The following is a 24,882-nucleotide window of genomic DNA, read 5'->3' as shown; positions in this document are numbered from 1 at the left end:
AAAACGTCCAAAGATGAAACCAAGGGTGACTATAAAATCTTTTGTTCAAGTCTCAGAAAGATTTAAGGTTGTATATCGGAGTATGATTCGGTTAGATAGAAGATCCTCTAAGGAGATTAAAGGTATGTCTCACACAGTCTCTCAATAAAATGATAAAGCATCTTGGAAGCTTAAGGGAATTGTCCTTCAGCCATCTCATCAGAAACCCAAGTTATGGAAGAGCTTATCAGAAAGGTGTTTGTAGGTGTGGCTTTCATCTAATTGGGTGGACCCCAATAAGATTCACAGAAGACTCATAAATTTTTCTTTTTTAATTATGTGTGTAGAAACATTCTACTTTGGACCAAAAGAGATAGAAGTAGAGGGTATAGTTCAGTGGTAGAGCATTTGACAGGGATAGAGATAATACAAAATGAAAAGAGGCTTTTGGGCCTTCAAAGTTCTACTAGCAAGAAGTAGGCTGAGAGAACTCCTCAGCTGTAAACGTGGGGTATCTTTCATGAAAAAGGGAGGTTGAGTAAAAAGTTAGAACCAGAATACGGAGCTGTGAACCAGAAAGAATTATTCCCAAGCCTTGAGACTTTATCAAGGAACGTTCATCATTTGTTCAGCTGGATTTCAAAATCATAGTGGCCTAGTGACTCCTTTGTGCCTGCCATTTCCCCTCTTTTTGAACAGGAATATCTATAGCCGGTACCCTGTTATTGTTTCCCCATTGTATGTTGGGGTTTAGGGAGGGGCATGTAAGTTGTCACTTCAGTTTCACAGGGAGGGAGAAACTGTACTCAAAGAGCTATCTTAAGGAACTACATCCAAGCATAGACAACTGCACCTGGACCTGATTTAGATGAGACACTGGACTACAAGTGGATGCTCTAATGAGATGAGACTTTTGGTGACTTTGAGAGGAAGTGAGTATATTTTGCATGTGGGAGGCACATGAATCATTAGGAACCAGAGGATGGACTTTGGTAGCCAGCCTCCAAGATAGCCCTCAATTGTCCTTGCCTCCCGGTATTCACATCCTTGTTTAAGCCCTTCCACACTATATCACAATTGGTCTGTGTGACCAACAGCATTTGGCAGAAGTGACATTATGTTACTTGTGAGATTAAGTTATTAAAAAGACTGCAGCTTCCTTTCTGATATCTCTCTATCTCTATCTCTTGGATAACTCCCTGCTGGAGAAGCAAGCTGCCATGTTGAATGCAGCTCTAAAGAAAAGGCCACCTGGCAGAATATTTAAGCCTCAAGCCAATTGTCAGGTAGGAACTGTATTCTGCCAACAACCATATGCGTGAACTTGGAAGTCAATTCTTCAGGCCTACTCTAGCCTTGAGATGACTGCAACTCCAGCCAATATCTTGACTGCAACTCTATGAGAGACTCTGAGCCAGAACCACCTGTCTAACTCACTCAGATTATTAAATGTCAGGAATTGTGTGAGATAATAAAATGTTTGTTGTTTTAAGCTGTGAAGTTTCAAGGTAACTTATTATGCAGCAATAGATAACAAACACACCAACCCAAGAGCCAAGATTCCCAGCAGAAGCTGGGACTGGAGAAAGAAGGGCTATCCAGCTACAGGTGGAGCCACAAAGAAAAATGCAGCCATTACTAGAGATACTTCCTGAAGCACAGGGAGAAGGGAAGACCTACCTGTCCAGGGCCCCTCATCTGGTACCCTTGCCTCCATTGGCCAAACGAAACCATGAGGAAATTGTTAAGAGAGACTGAGAAATGTCATTGGCAAGGAGCAACCTTTTGCAATACAGAATAAGGCAGGGAGAAAGAAGGAATCTGATCTAAGAACAAATAGGCAAATTACCATCACAACCAAGAATCATTTTTACAAGTGGAGTTCCAATAACATTCTTCAGAACCTTGTCCTCAAATCCAGTTTGGGAAACAGTGACCTGACTCAATCTTCCCCATATGTCTGCCCATCCAAATCTTATAATCAATGATTATATACTTTAAATGTGAAGTTTTCCTCACTAACGTTTTGTTGCTCATTACTTGAAACAGCCCCATCTTCATGCAATTTCACTGCATTTGATCTACACCCATTTTAGGCATTTTTAAACACAACTTACAAGGTGTGATCAAAAAATATGGTGAATGTTTAAATTTTAAAAATTTTATTACAGTAAAAGACACATTGCCATTAATACCCCTCAAAATATTCCCTCTCCCTTCAGACACACTTATCCCATCGTTATTGCCACTTTCTGAAGCAGTTCTGGAAATCCTCTTTTGTGCACGTCTTTAGTTGCACTGTTGTGGCTGCCTTGATGTCCTGAATCAATTCAAAACGTTTACCTTTCACAGTCATTTTGACTTTGGGGAAGAGCCAGAAGTGGCCTGGTGCCAGATCTGGTGAATAAGGTGGATGAGGACACACCGTAATGTTTTTATTTGACAGAAATTGCCGTACCAGAAGCGATGTGTGACCCAGAGCGTTATAATGATGGAGGATGAAAGTAAAGACACTCATGAAAGAGGACTTCCAGAACTGCTTCAGAAAGTGGCAAGAATGATGGGATAAGTGTGTCTGAAGGGAGGGGGAGTATTTTGAGGGGGATTAATGGCAATGTGCCTTTTACTGTAATAAATTTTTTAAAACATTCACTGTACTTTTCTTTATCACACCTCATAGTTATTCAGTGTGTGTCTTATTGTCTGAGAATTAATAGCTTTTTGAGAGTCAGATCTACTTCTGATGCACTATTGTGTATTACCTCATAATCATAGCACCTAGCAGAGAACCTTGCTCATGTTAAATATTAGTAGGTATTAAGCGAATGAATGAGTGAATGAATGAATGTCAAAGCCAGTGGTAGAAATGGTATAAAACTCTGTTATCTTCATCTATATTACTATTAAGTCCTTTATACTCATGGTAGAATCAAGAGATTCTAGAATAATCTTCCTGTTTTCTTGACTGATCACATCTTTTGAACTCGTTTTCTTGGGGGATGAGAACAATAAAATTGCGAACTGGTTTGTATCTGGGCAGGGATAATTATCCTTTGAGACCCAAGTTCTGCTAGGAACTTTAGCAGGAGGAGTAGGTGCAGAGTACTGCACTGGCTCCTCTGCCAACTTTGTCTACTCTGAGAAAAATCATGTGCTCGGTAAGAACGGAATGCTCAGCATTTTGCAAAAGGGATGTCCTCTACTTCCCTATCTTCCTTGCCGATGCCTTGATAAAGGGAGTAAATTCAAAACAGAAAGGCTATTTTTAGATCAGCTCCTATTAATTAGTTCAGGCCTTTTCACTTCCTGCCTGGATTACCACAATGCCCCCAACAAGTCTCCTGGCATCTTATTTCTAAAAACAAATGTTAACTCGGCACTCTCATGTTTAAAGTTTTTCGATGGTTGCTCATTCTCTTCTGGATGAAATCCAAACTCTTTGTGATTTGGCCTTGGGTTTACTTCTTCAGCCAAATCTTTTCTTACCAATACCAAGCTTTTCAGTAATCCCCCTCTTCCTTTTGTCCCTCCTTCCCCTCTCACCTGAATCTTCTTCTAGCTCAACCCAGCTCATCGTCCTTTAAGATTTAGTTTTAACTGTCCCTCCAGGAAGTTTCTCTTGAGCCCCTCATGATAGATTAGGCTTCCTTACCATGTTTTATACACCTCTGTGGCCTTAAGCAAGTAGCTCTCTAAATCTCAGCATCCCAATCTAGAAAATTGGGATAATATAGTACTTACCTCAGAAGCTTGTGACAAGGATGATAATTAATGCAAGATACTTAGCACAGTGCCTGACATATTAAGTGTTACATATTAGGTATTAAATCATAGCAATTACTTAAGCCAATATTTTCATTATGCTTGAGAAAACAGATCCAGAGGGGTCAAATGATCAGCTCAAGTAGAATAAAATTAGGGAGAGGGGAGATCTGATTTGCTTAAGGTTTACAAACCAAATTTTGAAGTGAGGAAATTGGGGGGAATTGACTTCAGATTTAATATTAAAATAAAATATTTATTGAGAAATAAACTTGAGGTTGAGAATAGTTTCTATACTACTAAGAAAAATGGCAAGTCAGGGCAATTTACAAGTCAATTCAGGATGTTTGATGCTCAGACTGAAATGTTTTCTTAGCTTTCTCAACTTGCTAATTTACTTTGTTTACTTCTATATTCAACAAAGTAGTGTCTGTGCATTCACTAAATAAAATGGTTTGTAACTCCTCAGCCTTTTTTATTTATTTTTTATTAAGTAGAACATCAAACCATTAACATGACCTTAAGAAAATCAATATTGTCCCCAGGCTCAAGACCACTCACTCCACAGCTTAATTGGTCCTTAGCTTTCAGCTTTCGCCTCTAGACTTGTATTAGCCAATACAGTGGCCACTGGCCACATGTGGCTCGTGGGTACTGGAAATGTAGCTAGTCTGAACTGAAATGTTCTATAAGTGAAAATACACACAAATTTTAAAGGTTTGGTTAAAAAAAAAGTGAACTGTCTCAATTGTCTTCAGATTGACTACAGGTGAAATGATAATGTTTCTGTTATATTGAGATAAATATGTAATTAAATTTAATTTTAGCCTATTTCTTTTTATCTTTTTAAAATGTAGCTACTGAAAAATCTTTACTTACTCGTTTTGCTCTCATTATATTTCTACTGGATTGTGCTACTCTAGACCCTGGGATTGTTCAGGATCAGGTGGGAAGCATTAGACCTAAGATCAGACATTGCCCTTTCCTGGACTTTCTCTGTCTCAGATGATGTGACTCTGCCACCCTTTTTGGAAGCTAGATGCCTCCACTATCCCATTCAGAATGGAGCCCTTAAAAGGCTGAAAGAGTTAAAGAACAATTTTAAATGTAGATCAGTGAGCAAATCCATATTTCAAAGAATCAAAGATAATAGGTGATTATTGACCAGGCAACACCTAAGATTCACTTTAACATTCCCAATTGGCTCTTCTACTTTACTTGAATTATCTCTTTTAATTGTTACAACTCTAACATTTAGGTGCTGTTACATACACATTTTACAAATGAGTAAATGGAAGTTAGAGAGCTGGCAGGCATGGCCTGGCATTTTGATCCCAGTGCCATATCTAGCAAGATTATAAGCTCCTTGTATATCCTATGCTTTGTCCATTCATGATCTGACACATACTAGATGGTCAGTAAGTGTGTAGTAAAATGTATATGTAATACAACTTCAACCATGTAGGAAATACACACACACACACACGGCTGGAAGGAAATATATCAAAATTTTAAAAGATGTTTAATTATGAATGGTGATGTTATAGGCATTTTTAGAGGGTAATATGCATTTTTGTTTTTTATCTTTCCACTTTTCTATATGTTCCGAATTTTTGACAATGTGCATATACTGTTATTTCCATTTACTCTTTAAATCACACAAAATATCATTTAAAGAGAATGTAGGTGGTTACTGACATAAGGTGGTTTCTCTGTGTGCTGATACTGCTGTCTGCTCTTGTCCCCATGATGTTTCCATTCTCCTCACAGTTGGTCCCTCGCCTCCACTTTGCTTCTCCATTTTCTCGCTCAACCTCTCCTGCTTTTTCACGTCTCTCTCTCTTTCTCCCTCTCTCTATTCTGGCTCCTTTCCATGACCCTCTCTCAGACTTATTCCTCTGGATCTTCCTCCCTTCTTGTCCCTTTTCTCCTGTCTCCCCACTTTTTCTGAGAAGATTGACATTCATGTGAAAGATCAGTCAAATGTTCCTGTGCACGTAGTAGGTTTCAGGCAGATTGTACCTGCCTCTGGAGTCCGGAAGGAGATGCTCAAATTGGGCGATGGAGGGCAAGACTTCTAAAGAGGATGGCTATGTTTTGGATAAAATAAGAGGTGCGGTAGGACACTGAAGAGTGACTAAAGCAGTGGAAACAAAGGTCTGAGTATTCTCTCAGGGAAAGAGATGAGCAGAGGCTCTTACCTTATTGGGTCTGGGGATTGCTGCCTCCTGGTGCTGGCACTCAGTTAGAAAGGATGTGGACCTTAGTTGATTTGAGCTCCTGGATTGAATTAGTCCTGGTTGTATAATTGACTTTGATATGTGGCCTTTAGATCTGAAATGGGTTTAATAAGATTTAACTGCTTCAAAGGGCTTTATAAGAATTCATTTTATCCTTTAAATCTGATTTCAAATGCTGCCTACTTCAAGATGCCTTCTCTGACTTTGGTGCTCCTCCTCCAGCGCTCCTATTGTGCCATAGTTGATACATACCTTATTCAAGCAATTACCTCCATTGTATTTTATCTTTTTCTGTGGGAAATGGTTTCTTTATTGCCTCTCTTCAGGACTCTTGAGGGACAGGCAGTTATTTTATTCATATTTGTATCCCAGGCCTAGCAACACACTCAGTTATGCACACAAGTGCTCAATAATGATTTTTTAAAGTATGTTAATGGCTAACATTTAGTAAGCACTGGGGCAAGCCCTATACCTACACTGTTTCTTTCATGAGACACTTTAGGAGAAAAGTATTTTTATTATGCCCATTTTACAATGAGAAAACTGAGAGAATGATTAATTTGATCTAAAGTCAAATTTGATCCAAGATCAACTAGTAGTAAGTAGCACAACTTTTTCTACAGGCACTTGGCTTCAAGATCTGTGCTCTTAACCACCATAGACAAATGAATGGATGGATGAGAAATGCGTTTCATTCTGTGGCTGAAGAAGTCACGTGGAATAGTCCGCCATTTATTTTATAGAGGCAGTTATGATTTAAAATTATGATAAGTCCTGAATCACTGATGTTTTTAACTTTTGAATTACCTTTATTTCTCCCTTCCTCCCTCCCTCCCTTCCTTCCTCCCTTTCGCCTTTCATTCCTCTCTTCCTTCCTCCCTCTATTTCTCCCTCCTCCCTTTCACCCCCTCTCTTGCTTACTTTTTCTTTCCTCCCTAAAACTCTCAGGAAAAAATGTTTGAACTCCTACATTGAAATGTAATTCAGGCAAGAACTGAGTGTTTTATGGGGAAAGAAACTAACATCTTACTTGGTTCCTACTTCTTGCCATTCATTCATTTGCAAATTTACGAATGTAAGGCACCTACTGTGTGCTAGGAACCTTTTGTAGACACTAGAGATAGAGCAGTAAACAAAACAAAGTCCCAGTTCTCACGGAGATTACACTCTAGTGGGCACTTTAAATACGCCAGTTCACTTAGTCCTCACAATAACCACATGAGGTAACGATGACAACAATAATAGATAACTCTTAACAATGCTTATCTGTGCCGGGTACTGCGCTACCATGCTTTATTTGTCTTAACTCAATTATCACAACAACGCTGTGAGGTAGGGGGTATGTATGCTTTCCTCGTTTCACAGATGAGGAAAGTGAGACATAAATCGGTAAGTGACTCGTTGAAGGTTCGAACGAAAGCGGTGTGTCTCTAACACCAGGCTATATTGTTTTGTTTGTTTCTTTCTTAATATCACAACTTTCAAGTGGGTGAGTCTTATCTCAGATCGTCTGACTCCCAGGCCCAGGAGTTTGCGCTGCACCCCCGCGGCCTCGTGAAATACATGAGGAAACCTTGGAATTTTTTCAATACTTTCTCTTCCAAAGAATTCAAACTGCTTTACACGTAATTCTCCGAGTTGTGATGTAAAGCTCTTGTACTGTCAATTCCGAGCAAGTAGAAAGACAGGGCCAGGGCCCTGGGTCATCCTACACTGGCCGGGGCACCCAGCAGATGGCGCTATCTTAGTAGCCACCACCTGGCTGCCCAGTCCCCCGGGCTCACCGCCTTCGCCGAAAGCTTCCCGGCCCTCCCTCACTCCCTTCTCTCTCCTCCTCCCCACGGAGCCCGGGCCCACGTGACCTCAAGGCGGCCAATGGGCGAGCAGAGAGGGCGAGCTGGTCCCTGTGGCCGCCATTAAAGCGAAGGGAAAACCCGTGAATTCGGATTAAAGGGGGAAAAACACAGCCCGCTGGGCCCACAAAATGGGGGAGACTACGGCGTCCGGGCTGTGAGGCCGTAGGAGAGGAGACGTTAGGCCGGCTTGGCCCAGGGACTACACGAAGACACAGCCAGAGAATGGTTTGAGCCCGCAGACACCGCCACCACCTCCGCCACTGAGGAGACTCTGGGCTTAAGGACATCGCCGCTGCCGGGCCGGGGGCCTGGGCTTCTCTCCGGTTCTCGCCCTTCCCGCCCCTCTGCGGGCGCCTCCCCGCGCGGGAGAACCCTTCAGGGCTTGGGCTCTGCCCTCTCGGACTCGACTTTAATTATTTATTGTGTAATTTATTCTTCTTCTTGTGGAAGGGGCACACATCCCCTCTGTCCCCCAGACAGGGACGAGCGTCCGCGGGCTCCGCGGCGGCCGCAGTCCGGCCAGCGGGGTGAGCGCGGCACGGCCCTCCCGCCTCCGGCCCTCGGCTCCGGGCGGCTGGGTGCCGGCCGGGCGGCGGGGGCTGCTCGCGGCGGCGGGGGGGTGGGTGGGGAGGGCGGGCGGCCCGGCGGCCTCCTCTTCCACGGTCCCCCCAACCAGCACCCCCCCGCCCTCCCCGGTGTCTGTGTTTCTCTCTCTGGTCGGAGGCGGCGGTAATGGCGGATGGTGGGTTGTGGCGCCGGCGGCGGCTGCTGTGAGGGACGATGAGTTCCTCCTTCGTGCCGAACGGGGCCAGCCTGGAAGATTGTCACTGCAACCTCTTCTGCCTGGTGAGTGCCGGGGCCGCGGGCGGGGACCGCGGCGAGCAGGGCGGTGGGGGAGGGGGCCGCGAGGTGCGCCCTTGGGCCGTGGGGGAGGGGTCCAGGTCTGATCCAGATGCTGGAGTCCCCGGGCTAGGCCCAGCCGGAGCCGGCGCTGCGACTGAGCTCCGCACCCGCCTCGGGAGACGCGTTCGTTCACCCACGGTCCTGGGCTCTGTTTTAGGAGAGTTGGTTTTTTTCCTGTCTTGTTTCTGACTTTTTTCCCCTCACCACCGTGGTCTTGTTTTCAGCTTGGGCTCCTTATCTGGCAGGACACTAACATTTCCCTCTGTTTAACTGTTGCTTTTCTCATTGACCATGTATCCCTTCACACTTTCCATTCTTGCCCATTCTCCCACTGTCTTTATGCCTCACTCTGGTGATTTGTTTCCCCCAATAAACAGGACCCCGGAACTTAGGTACTAAAAACCTCTTTTCGTTTTGCATTTTTTGTATGAGTCGAACTAACAGAATATTAGTTTCTTCCTTGGGCGACTACGGACCCCTGTAAAAACCAGTAGATGCCATTTCATACGTTTTCTCTTTAAACTTTGAAAACAGTTTGCCATTTTGACAATTTCTAGCCATCTTGCTTTTTTTAGAACATTATGGTTGTGTGAGAGTTGAACGTACTAATAGAGTAGGTTCTATGGTTTTGCAGTAAATATTGTTTTTTGCTTGCATGTTTAGAATGTTTTGGGCAGCCTGCTCCAGGTTTTATTGAAAAGTCTGGGGAAGTTGGATGTAGGGGTGACAATTGTGTAGGTTGGCCCATGTCTGGGAGCATCCAACCGTTTAAGACTTTAAAAACAGTATCAGTTGTTGCAAATACTTAGCCCTCAATTGGACGGTAGCTTAGCTTCAGCAATGATTTAAAGTTTCAGTGACTTCCTTTTTTCATTTTCCCTGCGCTTTGAGAAATATTAAGAGTATATGATAAGTGAATTGAGTGGGCGGAGCACAACTAGTTGGCAAGTGTAAACTGCCAGTCATGTATCAGCAGTTTCATTTCTGGCACCTATACTTTGCACCTTTAAGTTAAAGAATTACTGAATTCCCTCTTGAATTTCTTTCAGGATGTTAAATTAAGATCTTTAATGTCCTTTCCCCTATAAGATGTTTTCTTGTTCAGTGTCCATTAATCAGCATCTCTTCAGATGTAATAAGACAGCAGGTTTTACATTTCTATCTTCTCCAACTCAGTCTATTTTTGGTGCTTTTAGGATCAGGTTCTTTGAAGATAGACTAGCACATATCTGACAGTTCTTTGTGAGCAGCTATTTGACTTTTCCTAAAAGGGATATGTGAAGAAGTAACAAGAATTTTTTGTTATAGTGCAGACTTCTATAAACATGGAATAATGATGAGTCTTTAAAATTTAATTTTCTGTTACAAGTTTGACTTAAGGAACAAATGTGATCAGTTAGAACAGAACTTAGGATAGATAGGAAATGTTTACTCAGTGTGCAGTATTAAAGTACATGTTTATATTTAACTTTATTACGTTTCTTTTATTTCTCCTTGGAACACCCATTAATTGACTTGCTATTCAGTGACCTGTCGTTAATTTTTTCACTGTTTTTGTTCAGAATTATTGAGCTTTTTTTTTATCAACCTGCTTTCAATATTTTAAGTATATCTTGAAAAATTGTAATCCTTGTGAAATAAGGGACTTTTAATAGTGAGTACTTTTGACTTTGCAGTAATAAAAAAAAATCGTGCTTTCTTTTCTTCAGGCTGACTTGACGGGAATTAAATGGAAAAGATATGTATGGCAAGGCCCAACTTCTGCCCCCATTCTGTTTCCGGTGACAGAGGAAGACCCCATTTTGAGCAGTTTTAGTCGCTGCCTTAAGGCAGATGTACTTGGTGTTTGGCGGAGAGATCAAAGACCTGGAAGAAGAGAATTATGGATATTTTGGTGGGGTGAAGACCCTAATTTTGCTGACCTTATTCACCATGACTTATCAGGTGAAAGCAACTTAACCATTTCTAGCTAATGAATAGCAATGTATACTTTACCCCAAAATTGTCTTTATTAAGATTTTTTGGTGGAACACTTAGGTATGAAGCCAGATACAAATTCAGCTTCGTAGTTTATTTCATTGTGGTTATTTTATTTTACTTAAATTATCCATATTATGGCAGGCTTCTTCAACCTTCAGTAACTTTATTCTTTCATCACCTAGCTTCCTTATGAATTTTTCATAGACAGGCCTAAGGAAGACATTATATTAAGAAAAATGGAATCGGAGCATAAAGTTCCTAACAAAGTTGTAATACTTTTGAAGCCAGTTTAACTAAACTTGGAGTCAGTTTTGCCACTGCTCTCCTGTATATACGAATATGAATATTCTGGCAGTTGTAGCAGTATCTAGAAATGTGTTGTAACTTTCCCATGTTTTTTCAAGGCATATGGTTATTTTGTTATTGTTATTTATGGTTATTTTATTATCATGTGAAGACATGTTAGTTTTGTTATTCTTGGGAAGTGATTCTTTTATTTTAGATACCTTTCATCGAAGACTATCATTAATATGAGAAGAGTGCCAACTTATTTAGCTTTTATAGGACATTAGGGGGCATACTCGAAAAAGTTATACAGAAATAATTTTATTATGAGCAAATCAATAAGATTTCTTCCATCTTATTTTTTTGATTTAGGACCAAATGTTATTTTAGAAAGAGAAACTGTAGCTCTTCGTGAAATTACTGAAGCTTGTGTTTACTTTAGGCTGTAAGAGTCAGTGAGTCTTTGAGGATAAGAATGTAAGTAATAAGTTGTTTCCTGCAAGGTACCAAAGACTTCAGCAAGATGTTTGATAATTATTTATGACAGGTAAATTTAGGATTTTTAGATACTGAAAAAAGTGTTATTTAAAGTTGAAGTACTCTGAAGTTTCTATTGTCTATTTAACCTGTAGGACCTATCTTATTTTTGGATGTAATGTGGTCCAGGTGACTCTGGAACAGGCACCTAATAAGACCAAGTTTTGTGCAGGAGTGTATGTTTACATGTGTTACATTTGTTTTGATGGTTGCTTTTCACCTAATAAACAAACCCTTCAATGTTAAAACTTATTTTTGAGAGTGGTTGCAGTTCTTTTATGATAAATGCTTTCCAGTTTTCCTAATAAGATCCTTGCTGGAGAGTCTAGCCCTTAATTCTAAGTGTGTAATGTATTTCTAAATATGTAAAATGATGGTATATATGCATATGTATGATATATGCGTATATCTCACAATATAACATTCCTTTATGGTATCAGCAAGATGATGCTTTCTAATTGTCATGCCAAAAGCTAAGCCTGCCAACTTCCTTTTTCTTTCATTGACTTGGGTATGCTTGAATTATTTTAATCTTTATTTTTAGGTGGTCATAAAAACCACCATGTCAAAATGTTTGAAGATTGTTTTAATGTTGATAAACTAAACTATAGATAAATTGTAATTGTTGATAAACTATAATGCTCTCTTGGGGGTTTCAGTCTTCTTAATAAAGTTGGCAGAGCATCTGAACAGACCATTACCCCCCACCCCCCGATTTCAAATACATTTTTTAGAATCAGGTAATTTTAACAGATGTGTAGTATTTAGTTTTACCATAGTGGGACTACTGTTTTGAAAGTTAAAAGCCTATTATTTGTGAGCTGTTTTGATATATTAAAAAATTATGTAGGTTTTTTTTCTTCTAAGTTTCATGTTCTGAGCCAAATGTTTTCTTCTGAGACTGGGTTACGATTTAAAACATTTCTTCTCTAATTTAATTTTTTAGCATAATTTTAAATGGTAATACCTGTACTTTAAAATGTTGATCTTGAATGTAAATGAAAGTAATTTTGGAGTATTAGGTTTTAATTGTCAGATTTTGCTGAAAGCCATTGAGTGGTAAATAACTTTAAAAAATTTATCAGATTGAAAGCAATTGAAATAGTAAACCAAAATATATTAGTAGTATGTAATCGTATTTACTGTTCCAAAGCCTGTCCCTGTTTTAAACAGTTGTATAGTTAGTGGTATTTATATAATGTTCTAGCTTTTTTTAAACCCGTCATTTACTTTAGAATGTCGTTACTTAAATCAGACATCTTAAAGAATAATAAGGTCTTTTCAGATGGAGCATATTTGTCTCACCCTTTTCTTTTCTCCAGGGACACCGTCTGCCTCCCTTTTGGGGTAATTAGTCTGCCTCTGTCTCTCTAGCTAACCCCTTTTTCATTTCTTCCATCTGTGGCACTCTATTCCCTTCTTTTAAGCTCCCCTGAGAAGAGAGCAGCTGGACAGTAGGGGTGGCATCAGCTGTAGGAGGCAATCCTGAGTTCCAAGTGGAGGTGTAGCACTGAGGAAAAAAGGGGAACCGGAAGGACCCAGGTGGTAACTAAAAAGCTGGTTAATTTAGTTTGAGCCTGCTCTTCACAGGCAGTGTCCTTCTGTTTGGTTTAGCACCTACCACATCTTGTTACTGAAATGTTTGTAATTACGGTGGTAATATTGCCCTTGTTGGGGAAAGAGGGAAGGCATTTCTTTTTGCAAAGATTAGAATTCTGTTTTTCTTATTAACTGAAATATTCAGTAATAAAAGTACAGAATTGCCTTTTCTTACCCCCTTTATCTAACTAAGCCTTTGTGTCATCCATAGTGTATTTTTATTTTAAAACAGTTTTAGATTCACACAAAAGTTGCAAAGATAGTATAGAGTTCCTGTGTAACCCTCACCCAGTTTGTTTTGTTAACATCTTACATTAGAAGTGGTATTTTTTTCACAGCTAAAGAACCAATATATTGATACATTAGTATTAACTGAAGTTCATGCTTCATTTGGAATTCCTTTATTTTTGCCAAACATCCTTTTTTTAATTCTATGATCTCATCCTGGATGCCACATTCCACTTAATTGTCATGTCTCCTTAGTCTGTTCTCGACTGGGATAGTTTCTCAGAGTTTCCTTGTTTCTGATGATCTTGATAGTTCTGAATAGTCTGGTCAGGTTCCATAGTGCATTTTAAATTTCTGCCTCTCTCTCTTACATCACATAGCACATGTTTGGGTCACCTTCCTTTCAAGTTTAGCTGATGTGTAGAAATAGAATTTAAACTTGTTTTATTGCTAATTGGTAAAAATCTGATTTCACACATACTTTAAACAGTTACTTTGTAACAGTAGTCAGTACTGTTTAGTAAGACCTATTTTAATACTTTAATACTTTGCAATACTGTTTGCAAGACCTGATGATTTTGGGGTCAGGATTTGTGCTAACTAGTGTTGGCTTAACAATAACATTCCAGAAAAATATTTTTTCAAAATAGTCCTTGAATCCTCAAAGCCAAACACTTTTTATTTAAAACTTTGCTTTGCTCCCTCTAAGAGAATGGGTAGTTGAATACATATAGGTATGTTTTGATAGAAAAAGGATTAGGGAACAAAACTCCTCTCTGATTACAGTCTTTTACATTTTATTTATTTTTTTAAATTTAAACCTTGTAGCAGACCTTGTTTTAGTGCTTATAATAGAAGTGTAAAATTGGTGGTGGGAAAATTTTAGCTTAATCCCTCTGGTCAAAAGTTAGTCTCTATTAGTGGATAGGATTGATTGATTATTTTAAGTGTACTGATAGTTTGCTTCAAAGCAAGATTATTTCATTATTATTAGTGTGTCCTTGAAAGAGAAATGTTTTCTGGGTATTTTTATTCTGTGCCTTAATCTTTTTGGCATTTTATTGCTGTCATCATTGGCTTTAGTCTTTCCTTTAAAACAAAAATAAAAACAAAATCTATCCTCTCCTGGCGTTTGCATCTCAAAAAAAAAAAAAAAATCATAGTAAGCTAGAATGTGATGAGACTCTTTGAGAAAACTGATACCTTAAGAACTAAAAAAACAGACTAAGTCAGAGCTAAAAATATTTGTTATTTTTCCTGGCTCCTGTGGTCTATATACGGGATTTTAGCAACATGTCCAAATACTTTTATTATGCCGCAATTTCATCATAATACTATCAAACTAAATGGGCCATTAGTCTTAGAATTTAATTTTGGATACTTTTATTGAAGGATATTAATTATAGTGGAATTGAACCTTAAATGGCAGCTTTAACAGGGTTGACAAATAGATAAACAGCAGCAAAGTATAGGAATCTAGTGTCAAACTGAAAAATTGTTTTGTGCCCCAGGTAGCATGAAGAGAGTTAATTCATTTCTATCTTCTGTACCATAATTTACTTGTGACTAACTTTATATTGGCTAATCTAGAGGCAACTTTGCTATATTTCTTCCATATACTGACCATTTTGAGCAAGAAAGTGTGTCTTTTACTCCTTCAAATCAAGGATAACCATAAACGTAATAGGCTGTTTTTAAACCAAAGTTAGTTTTTCTGGTTTTGCCATTGATCATTGATGCTGCCAGTTTAAAGATCTTAGTAATATTTGTTGAATGAATGGCTTATGGATGGGCAGTTGTTCATGACAAACAGCAAACTAGGAATGTAAACATTTTGCTTATTCTTTCAGGAATATATATGGTATTTTCTACCATGATAATTTTTGACGCATTCATTATTCATTACTGTATGTTGCATTTTAATAGCTTGGCAGAATTATTTAGGAAATGATTCCTTCTCTTCCAGCTTACCACTGTGGAGATACTGAAAGATGTCAGTTTTAATATGTTGAGTACGAGTACTAGGTATATCAGCTCTTTTGTTTTTGATTTTTTTTTTTCCATCTTTGATGACTTTGGCATCACTATAATCTATATCCTCAGAAAAAATTTTTTACGGTAATCAAATTGGGCATTTGAACTTTTTGCATTGTTCAAATAAATAGTTTGTAAAACATTTTTAAGTAGTGGTGATTAAAAGTTTTAATGCTAATAGTAATAGAAAAGTACTGAAAACACAGAATTGAAACTATTTTCTCTGGGGATACAGACACTAGCGGAGAAAGACATTTATTTAAATACATTAGGTAAATTTTTTCTATTAGACTTTGGTTGATTAAGTTCAAAAGAGCTAGGTAAAGATTTGCCATGTGTTCTCTCTCTTCCTTCTCTAATATAAAGCTGGCGTTGAGATTCAAGGATTTGTTTTAATTAGTGTAAGAGGTGCATATCACTATATTTTGGTTGTTCCATTTCACTTTTCAATCTCTGAATACAACATGTAGAGAAGTATTTTTATTATTATAGCATCAGGACATGAGAAAGTTGGCTTAGGCTTCTCATTTCTGAGAGGACCGCCCCCCACCTCCCTGCAAAAAAAACCGAAAAACAAAATACCTTCAGGCTTTTCATTGAACATTATTAGGACTTTATTGTTATTATTTCCTCAGCAACGTAAAATGCAGTTATATTACTTTAGTGTAATGTTTGCTTAGTTACTTGCCATATGGGTAAAGACATTTGTTGAAATTCAGAGATTTGTTGGTCTGTTTTTCTTTGTTTTATGCATAGCTCCCATTTAGCATTAAGGAGAATTTTGGGCATTTGGGGATATAATGTAACGTGAGGATTAAGGACACCTGAGTTTCTCTAGATAAAATTTAGAGCAATGAGGAAGAAGTGCTTGACTAATTTCTAAACTATATTTAGTATTTTTAAATTATTTAATTGTAGGTTTAACTGAAATAGATTTTCAAAATAAATAAAACCATAAAGTTTTCAGAATTTTATTTGAAAATTTATATAAATTATATTACAGCCTTTACTGTGCCAAATATTTTTTTATTCTTTTGGGAAGAAGGCAAACTGTCTAGTTTTAAGTGAATAAATTTCTGATATTTGTAGTTTATAGTAACCTGTACAACTTTGATATGTAATGGTAACTCTGTGTCTCGGATCTTTAAATCCTAGAAGTAGTTAGAAAAAAGATTTTGGTAAAGGCTCCTTGTGTGGAACAAATATTACAACCATTGTGCTTCTTAGAAGGTAAAGATTTTTGAGGTAAAAGGCAATAAAAATAAAGTATACTAAATATTATAAAGAAGTGAAGAATTGGGAAATATTTCCAGCGTACTTCTCTTGGAATTAAGAACGTATATTTTTAGTAATCATAAGTCACATAATTTGAGGTAAAACTCTTAATGTAACTATTTAATTTTGAAATGATAGAACCTGATTAAACTGAAAGCAGATTAATTGACAAAGATTCATTTTTTTTCCTCTTAGCAACTCACATATATGGTTGTGATTAGACCTTTAAATAAGTAAAGCATTGTCACTATGTGCCCCTTCCCTTTTCTCTTAGCCTGCTGTTTTCTTTAATAAAGTGAAAGAAACTCATGGAGTTAAGGCTTTAAATAGACGTAGATAAAGATGTCTATAATAGAATTGGAAGAACTTTTTCTATTTAATATTAATGCTAAATATTAATGATTTAAAAATTATTCTAACTCTTCAAGGATTGTCATTTTGTAAAGCTTACTTCATTTTTTTAAAACGAACCTTTTTAGAAGAAACACTTGTTTTGAAAGACTTGACTGTATTTTAGGAAACACTTTAAAGAACAACATAAAATCAACATTAACCTTTGTGGTGGCACAAATTTCTATTGCAGTTTAAAGTTCATTGTCATTATGCTTTTTAGTTAATGTTTATTCAACCCATTTGTTGTGCAAGTTATGAATATAAACCATGTGTCACTCTTAATACATGTCTGGTATTTTAATCAAGAGCATCATAATTTATTGTTTTTCTGTGGGTATATTTTTAGTGTTGAATTAAGAAAGGTTTTATTATTAAATGGAAAGATGATGCATATTTATAAATGTTTGTAAAGATATATAGGCTATAGAAGGATACTAAATTACATTTGAAATGACAATTTAAAATATGATAAAAGTTAAAATACTGAAGTAGTAGCTGTCATTTGTAGCAGGATTGATTGGATGCTTTGTTATAGATAACGTGTTTCCGCGAAAATAAGACCGGGTCTTATATTTTTGCTCCAAGAGATGCATTAGGGCTTATGTGCAGGGGATGTCATCCTGAAAAATCATGCTAGGGCTTATTTTCTGGTTAGGTCTTATTTTCGGGGAAACACGGTATGAAATGGATAGAGAGTGAAAAAATTATTTTTCTGAACTACATCCAGACTTACCTCGAAATGACTGTTAACATTTTTTTTGGTAACTTGGAGTGATTAATAGATTTGCTGGCAAAATTGAAGCTGTATAACTAGTGAAGATATAACTTTATATCAGTGGTGCCATTTAAAATTTAAGTCTTTACATTTTTAAATTTCTCCCCCAAGTAAAAGATCCTATACTGAATAGTAATCATAGGAATCATTTGGTTGAAATGAGACCTAAGGTGGCTGATAATGCACTATTTGTTAGCCTCTGAGCCAAAGGCTTCCTTTTTATTCATCACTTATTTTTATAGTTGAATAGTGGATTAGAATGCTGATGGACATAAAATGTTTTGAATTTAATTATTAACTGGCTAGTATTTTTGGCAGGCTGAATGACTGGAGAAATTAAGACAAAGTAACAAGTGAGCCAGCTTAGAAATGGGCATCTTAGGTATAGAGTGTGTTTAATATTTCTCAGGTTATTCAAATGTCCTTTTGGATACAGAAACCAAAGCAGTATGTTTGTCATATAACGTTACCTTTTTGTACGGTGGGAAAGTAATTTTCAGGTAATTTAATAAAATACACGGCACTTAGGCCTTTTATTCCTCATGGAGTAATTTTGAAACCGGATATTTTAATGTCTAGAGATATATTGAAGCGATTATAGCTCAATATGCTGAGGTGAAGTAGGGCTTATGTGTTTAGTTTAAACTGTAACACTTTTTACTGTATTTATAGTGCCACTACTTTACTTTCTGTTTCATTCATTTCTCTTGTAGAAGAGGAAGATGGAGTGTGGGAGAATGGACTTTCTTATGAATGCCGTACTCTGCTTTTCAAAGCAGTTCATAATCTGTTGGAACGGTGTTTAATGAACCGAAACTTTGTACGAATTGGCAAGTGGTTTGTAAAGCCTTATGAAAAAGACGAAAAACCTATAAATAAAAGGTAAGCTATCTTATTTAAACTCTTAACTTGGTATTTCTTTAGGGTTGTTAATTTTTATGACCTTACAGAAAATATGGACTAAAACATGCTAATATCTTATAGACTTACTTAGGAGGTTAACTTTGGCAAAGTACTATATTCAATATTTTTGATGACTTCACCCTTTCTTTTATACATTTTAAGGATTTTCTTGCAGTGGGAATAGGCTGTATGTCAATACAGTGGCCTAAGTTTTGTTTGGGGGTGATAGAAGAAAATGTGGGATGAAAGCAGAGGCTTATGCATTGAAATATACCTTTTTGGTACCAGTGAAAATATGTTCTTAGTACTAGTGGGAATATATTCACGGCACTCTGTTAAAATCATGTAATAGTAATACTTGTTAAAGAGAGTGGTCTCTAGTTAACATTTTGGGTTGAGTTAACTACCTTTACATTCCCAAGCCTCTCATTTTGCTTTTAAAGTGATTTAAGTCTGTGTTTTTCTCTATAAGATATGTTTATTCTTGGTGTGTTTATAATTTTCTTGAACTTTGATTTAAGCCAATTTGTGACACTATTTGTAGAGTAGTTGTAGATGGAGGCACAGAAGACTTTAAAGTACCTTCTTATCCCCTGCAGTTAAAAGTTTTTTGTTACTGCAGTTCTTTGTAATTTAAATAATATAAGGCACAATATTTTAGAAGGTTTAGTCCTGAGCAATTGAATTTAATGAGGTTTCAAGAGAGATGAAACAGTGGCAAGTAAGATGGGATGTGGAAGAAGAGAAAATGAAGGAAATTTATTTTCCCCAAAATATGTGAAAATATGAAGTAAACATTTGGTTGTTACTGTAATCATTGTTGAGATGTTATCTTTTATGTCATATGTGCACATCTTTTTTCATGTGCACATGGAGTTTTTTCAAATTTCCCTTTTTAGTTTTAGTAGAATGGATGAATAAGTAAGCCTGGACAAATCAAGATTCTTTCCTCTTTGAAAATTAAAGCAAACCTTTATTGTCAACTAAATAATTGTACAAGTTGGGAACGCATTCACTTGCAAATGACAGAATACCGAACTCTCTGGCTTATGTAGGGATTGACTTTTCTCAACAGTAAGGGCTCTTGAAGTAGATAGTCCAATAACTGGTGCATCTGTTCTATAATATAATGTCATCAAGAACTCAGATTCCCTGGAGTTTTCTGTTCTGTCATCTTTAGCCTTTGGCTTTTATTCTTCTGGTCCCAGTAGGTATTGTATCTTCAAATGTCACTCACAGTGGATTCCTGGTAGGAGAAGGAAGAGTAGAAGTGAGAGGGGTAGGGGTGATCCTTGATTAGAAAATAGATGTTTTTCTGGAACCTTCAGCTGACAGATCATTGGCTATACTAAGAGAAACAAATATTTTTTTGTGTTGGCAACGTTGCCACTCTGAACAAAATAAGGCTTTTGGTTAGAAGAAATGGAAAATAAATATTAAGTAGGCAGTTAGAAGGGGAAATAGATATCAGTAGGCAATTGGCAATATTTCATATACATTTATGTAGTTTTAAGAAGTTACGCAGGGGCAGCCAGATGGCTCAGTTGGTTAGAGTGTGAGCTCTCAACAACAAGTTTGCCTGTTCAATTCCCACATGGGATGGGGGGCTGTGCCCCCTGCAACTGGGATTGAAAACGGCGACTGGACTTGGAGCTGAGCTGCGTTCTCCACAACTAGAATGAAGGACAGTGACTTGGAGCTGATGGGCCCTGGAGAAGCACACTGTTCCCCAATATTCCCCAATAAAATTTATTTTAAAAAAAATTAACCATATTACCAGGATTTAAAATGAAAAGGTGCAGCCTGAACCCCATCTACTAGATGTGCTTCTCAGAGGCAATCCTTTTTAAGTCTTCTAACTGTTTTAATTTACCTATTTAGAATTTTAGAAGCAATTAACATGCTTATTCTTGAGTTTTCAGTTATTCAGGATTACTCTGTTGACTTTCTGTTGATGGTTTAGATGTTTTACTGGCCCCCACCCCCAACAGGCACTCACTTGGACATTGACATAGTTGTATACACTCTTCTCCCTTCTCTCTTTCTTTATCTTGCCAATATAGTTATAAGATTTGATAAAAATAATATCTGTTGTTTACATTATTATGGTTATATAAATATATGCTGAGCCATATAGAGTATTAAGATTACATTCAATTTCTTCCACATCTTTTTGTTTTCCCCAGTGTTAATAATGATTATCTCTTTTTCCACTTAATTATCTATATTAGGGGTCGGTAAACTACCACTCCAGGGCAAACGTAGCCTGCCACCTGTTTTATAAATAAAATTGTGTTGTGACACAGCCATGCTCACTCATTAATGGTTTATTTTTTGCCTGCTTTCACACTACAGCAGAGTTGTATAATTGTGACAGAGACAGATGACCCACAAAGCCTAAAATATTAGCCTAAAATATTCTCTGGCTCTTTACAGATAAAAAGTTTGCTGAGCCCTGATCTGTGTACTTACTGATAATCCACTCCTAGACTATCCACCAGAAGTATAAATCTTCCCTCCTTACCTTTAAGGAGGTTATGTAATCGATTATAGTTTCTTTTTTTTTTTTTCTCTCTCTCCTGTTAACATTCCTACTTGAGCCCTTCATTCTATTCCTATGTGGACTGATGGTTCTATAGGTGTGTTTCACAGCAGTCATCTTGGGAATTTCCTTTGCTTTTCTGTCTATGTTGGATCCCTTATTTTCTAGACCTCATTTTTTTCTTTTTTTATAGGCCTTACTGTTTTGGTAGTGCCCATCCACCAGTAGTTTCCTGAGAAGAGAGTACATGAGAAATAATATTTTTGAGACCCTGAATGTCTGAATTACCTTCTTTTCTACTCTTAAGAGTTCTGAGCACTAAAATGCTGACTGGGAGTTCTGTGTAATGAGTACCCATGAAGTTTCAGGCTTTAGTAGGGTGATTGGTCAGAGACCTGGCCATTTTTATTGGGTTGCCCAACTGTCAATGTGTCTTCCCCCATTCCTGCCCCTTTAAGTTAGTCAGTTTTCCCAGAGGAGTCCTTCACTGTCCTGACTAGAGAGTACAAGTTTTGCCGCCAACGTTTAGGGAGCCTGTTAGGGAAAGGGGGCTGTACTTGTATACTTACAATTGGGGAATACTTGTATAGGATTTAGATTTTCACTTAAACCCTCTTTTAAATACATCACCTCAGCCTTATCTAGTATCGCTGAGTGCTTGAGTTCCTCTGTTTCATCCAATTCAGACATTGAGAACCCAGTAAGTTTTCCACTGGTCAGGAATAATGTAAAGAGCCTGTCTACAGGATGGGTAAGTGGATCCAGTAGTCTAGCTTAATCATTTGAACTTTCATTCCTTCTGTTTTTAGTTATGCTGTACATCTATCTTCAGAGATACACTGTGGTCTTCAATTTCTGAGCCTTTCTGGGATTCTGTGATTTGATTCAGTTTATGTCTTGGCATCCTCCCCTTAGTGTTTACTAAGTCAATTATTGTTTTTGCCTTTGCTTGCTAGTTTTCCAAATTTTGTGGCCATCTCTTGCCTCCTGCTGTCACTTCTACCATTGTTTTTGTCCTCTTGTTATCCTTTATTGTATGGAAGGGATTTCACAAAGAAGTAGAGGTAAATGAATGTGTTCAATCAGCCATGTAAGATACTGAAAGTATCTTTGTTAAACTCTCTCGATGGGCTATTATTAATAGAAAATACAACTTTCATTATTGGAGAGTTCCATGAATCCAATAGATTACTTATTTAACTATGTAATTGAGCACTAGTGTTTTTCCATGGGCTGACCCATTTAGAATGGGAGCTAAAATTGAAATTGTGTTTTCATAGTGGAGTGGTACCAGAAATAGTGTGTGCTCTTTTGAATTACTCTTGAAGCATAGTTGTACAAAAGTGATTTTATATAGGAAAGGTAAATGCTAGTCCTCAAATCTTTTTCACAGGAACTTCCTTGCCACCTCCCCTCCCTTTAGGAAAGCAAATAGAAAAAAATCAAGGTGATAAGTCGCTCAGTTTCTTTTAGTTATGATTTGGGACTACTTACTTTACCATTGAATTCAGTGGAATGATACTGTGAAGCTAGAACAATAAATTAATGCATGTCTAGCCCACTATGAAGCTAATTAACTAAGGAGCATCTCATATACTGTTTTTGTTTACTGATCAATTCACTTTTTGTTAAACTTGTATAAACATTCTTAAAAAGAATTAACACAGTCGTCAAGGAAGAAAATTTGTGAAACTGTGAAACTGGATTGGTTTGAGCAAAGGAGAAAATAATATTCCTGACCTTTTCTTATTTTTCCTCCTTTTTTCCCCCTTAAATATTGACTCATCTTCTAATAATCTGGACTTCCATGTAGTTAATTGTCTGATTAACTGTAACAGTCTTCAGGGACTGAAAGAGAAGATATAGGTTTACTGTAAAGAACCCCTACTATCAGGGTAATTAACCACTGGAACAAACTTAACAAGAAATTTAAAAGAATTACCAGTCTACAGATACTTGGTTAAAAGAATGACCAGTTTTTTTGTCTTGAACAGTTTAGGCGTGTTCCTACACTACAAACTACTGCTTGCTAGTGAAACCTGTAATAAATACCAATGACTTACTGTAGGTTTTAAATAGTCTCTTAGTAAAAGATGTTACAAACTTGTGATGTTTGAGAGCACATTTGAATAAGTTTACTTTGAAAAAGAACTTTCATAAGTTTGTGGGTGCTTAAGTTTTTTGTCATGTTGAATCTATTATAGGAATTTTTTAAAGACAGCTATTCCAATATCTTACAGTGTGTATTGACATAGGAGGTCTGCTAAGTGCCAATTGAGATTGCATAGGAAGGTAATAAGTCAATAGGGAACATGTCTGATTTTAAAGTATATATTTTAAAGTATATATTAAAATCAGACATGTTCCCTATTGAGTTATTACCTTCCTATGCAATCTCAATTGGCACTTAGCAGACCTCCTATGTCAATATACACTGTAAGATACGTACTTTTAAATGCAGATGTAGCCATATAATTAATTTCTATAGAAAAAAATATATTGCTTAGTTGATAAATCTACTTGGAGATTTCTTTTCTCTGCTATGTAAGATAGTTATCTTTAACCTTAATTTTAAAAGGTAATATAGGATATATACACACAGGATAGAATAAATAAATTCTTGCTGAATATACAGCATAGAGGTAATAGGATCAAATGTCTGGTTCTGTATATTCTCAGCCCTTATTTGAGTCCTGGAATTAAGTATTAGCAAAGAACCTGGTCCACAGAGAGAGAGAGATCTGGTCTAGTGGGGTGAAGCAGGCAAAGAAGTTTACAGGAAGGAGAGGAGTACAGTCCTAAGTATTTGTATGGAATTAGTCATAACTACACTATTAATGCAAAGTAGGGAAATTTAATTTTTTTCTTTTAGTATATGTGCTGCCGAAGCGAGCACTGATTTTTTTCTTTTAAAGAAGTTTTAAAATTATACTGTTCAATGTAGTAACCATTAACCTCTTGTGGCTATTGAAGTTTCAATTATGTAATTGAAAAAATAAAGTTCAAAATTGAGTTTCTTAGTTGTACAACCACACTTCAGGTGCTCCTATGTCTATCTAGTTCTTTTGGATGGTGTTGCTTACACCAGTCTTTATACTTATAATTAAAACAATATTTTGGGAGCTTCACTAAAGAAGTTGGTCAAGGTTAATTTTGTTTTTAAAGCAATACATGAAAGGATATATTTTAAATTTCATCCATAAAGCTGTGTTTATCTTCTACCACAGATGTGACTTTTCTATAGTCCTTTTTCTTTAACATTTTAATTAAATATAAGTACCATAAGATTCACGTCTCTTCTGGAGCTATATCAGGCATTTTATGTAGCTTTATGATGTCCTTTGGTTGGGTTCCTCAGTACCTCTGAAAATCTGAACTACTAGGGAAGCTAAGAGCTAAAACATAATATCACTGTTATGTTTTCTAAGGACTCATTTCTCCTCTTCTTGTCTTTCAAGGTAGCACTATCCAATAGAAATATAATGTGAGTCACATGTAATTTTAAATCTAGTAGCCACATTAAAAAGTTTTTAAAAAGGTGAAATTAATTTCAATAATTTAACCCAGTGTATCCAAAACATCATTTGAGCA

General features: G+C 37.1%; 1 protein-coding gene across 1 annotated transcript in view; it reads left to right on the top strand.

The window, feature by feature from the left end:
• The first annotated feature begins 7,857 nt into the window (after nucleotides 1-7,857).
• MED13 (mediator complex subunit 13) overlaps nucleotides 7,858-24,882 on the top strand; it is a 94,483-nt gene continuing 77,458 nt past the window's right edge. The window contains exons 1-3 of the mRNA XM_019732482.3: nucleotides 7,858-8,683; nucleotides 10,450-10,684; nucleotides 18,560-18,728. Of these exons, the coding sequence (XP_019588041.2) occupies nucleotides 8,618-8,683; nucleotides 10,450-10,684; nucleotides 18,560-18,728 (470 nt within the window). The 5' untranslated portion in view covers nucleotides 7,858-8,617. The remainder of the gene's footprint in view (nucleotides 8,684-10,449; nucleotides 10,685-18,559; nucleotides 18,729-24,882) is intronic.

Source organism: Rhinolophus sinicus, chromosome 12 (genome assembly GCF_057876585.1).
Source record: "Rhinolophus sinicus isolate RSI-liver-muscle chromosome 12, RSI-T2T, whole genome shotgun sequence".
In the NCBI taxonomy this organism is placed as follows: domain Eukaryota; kingdom Metazoa; phylum Chordata; class Mammalia; order Chiroptera; family Rhinolophidae; genus Rhinolophus; species Rhinolophus sinicus.
Note: the sequence above shows the minus strand (reverse complement) of the source record. Positions and strands in the feature narration are given on the sequence as shown.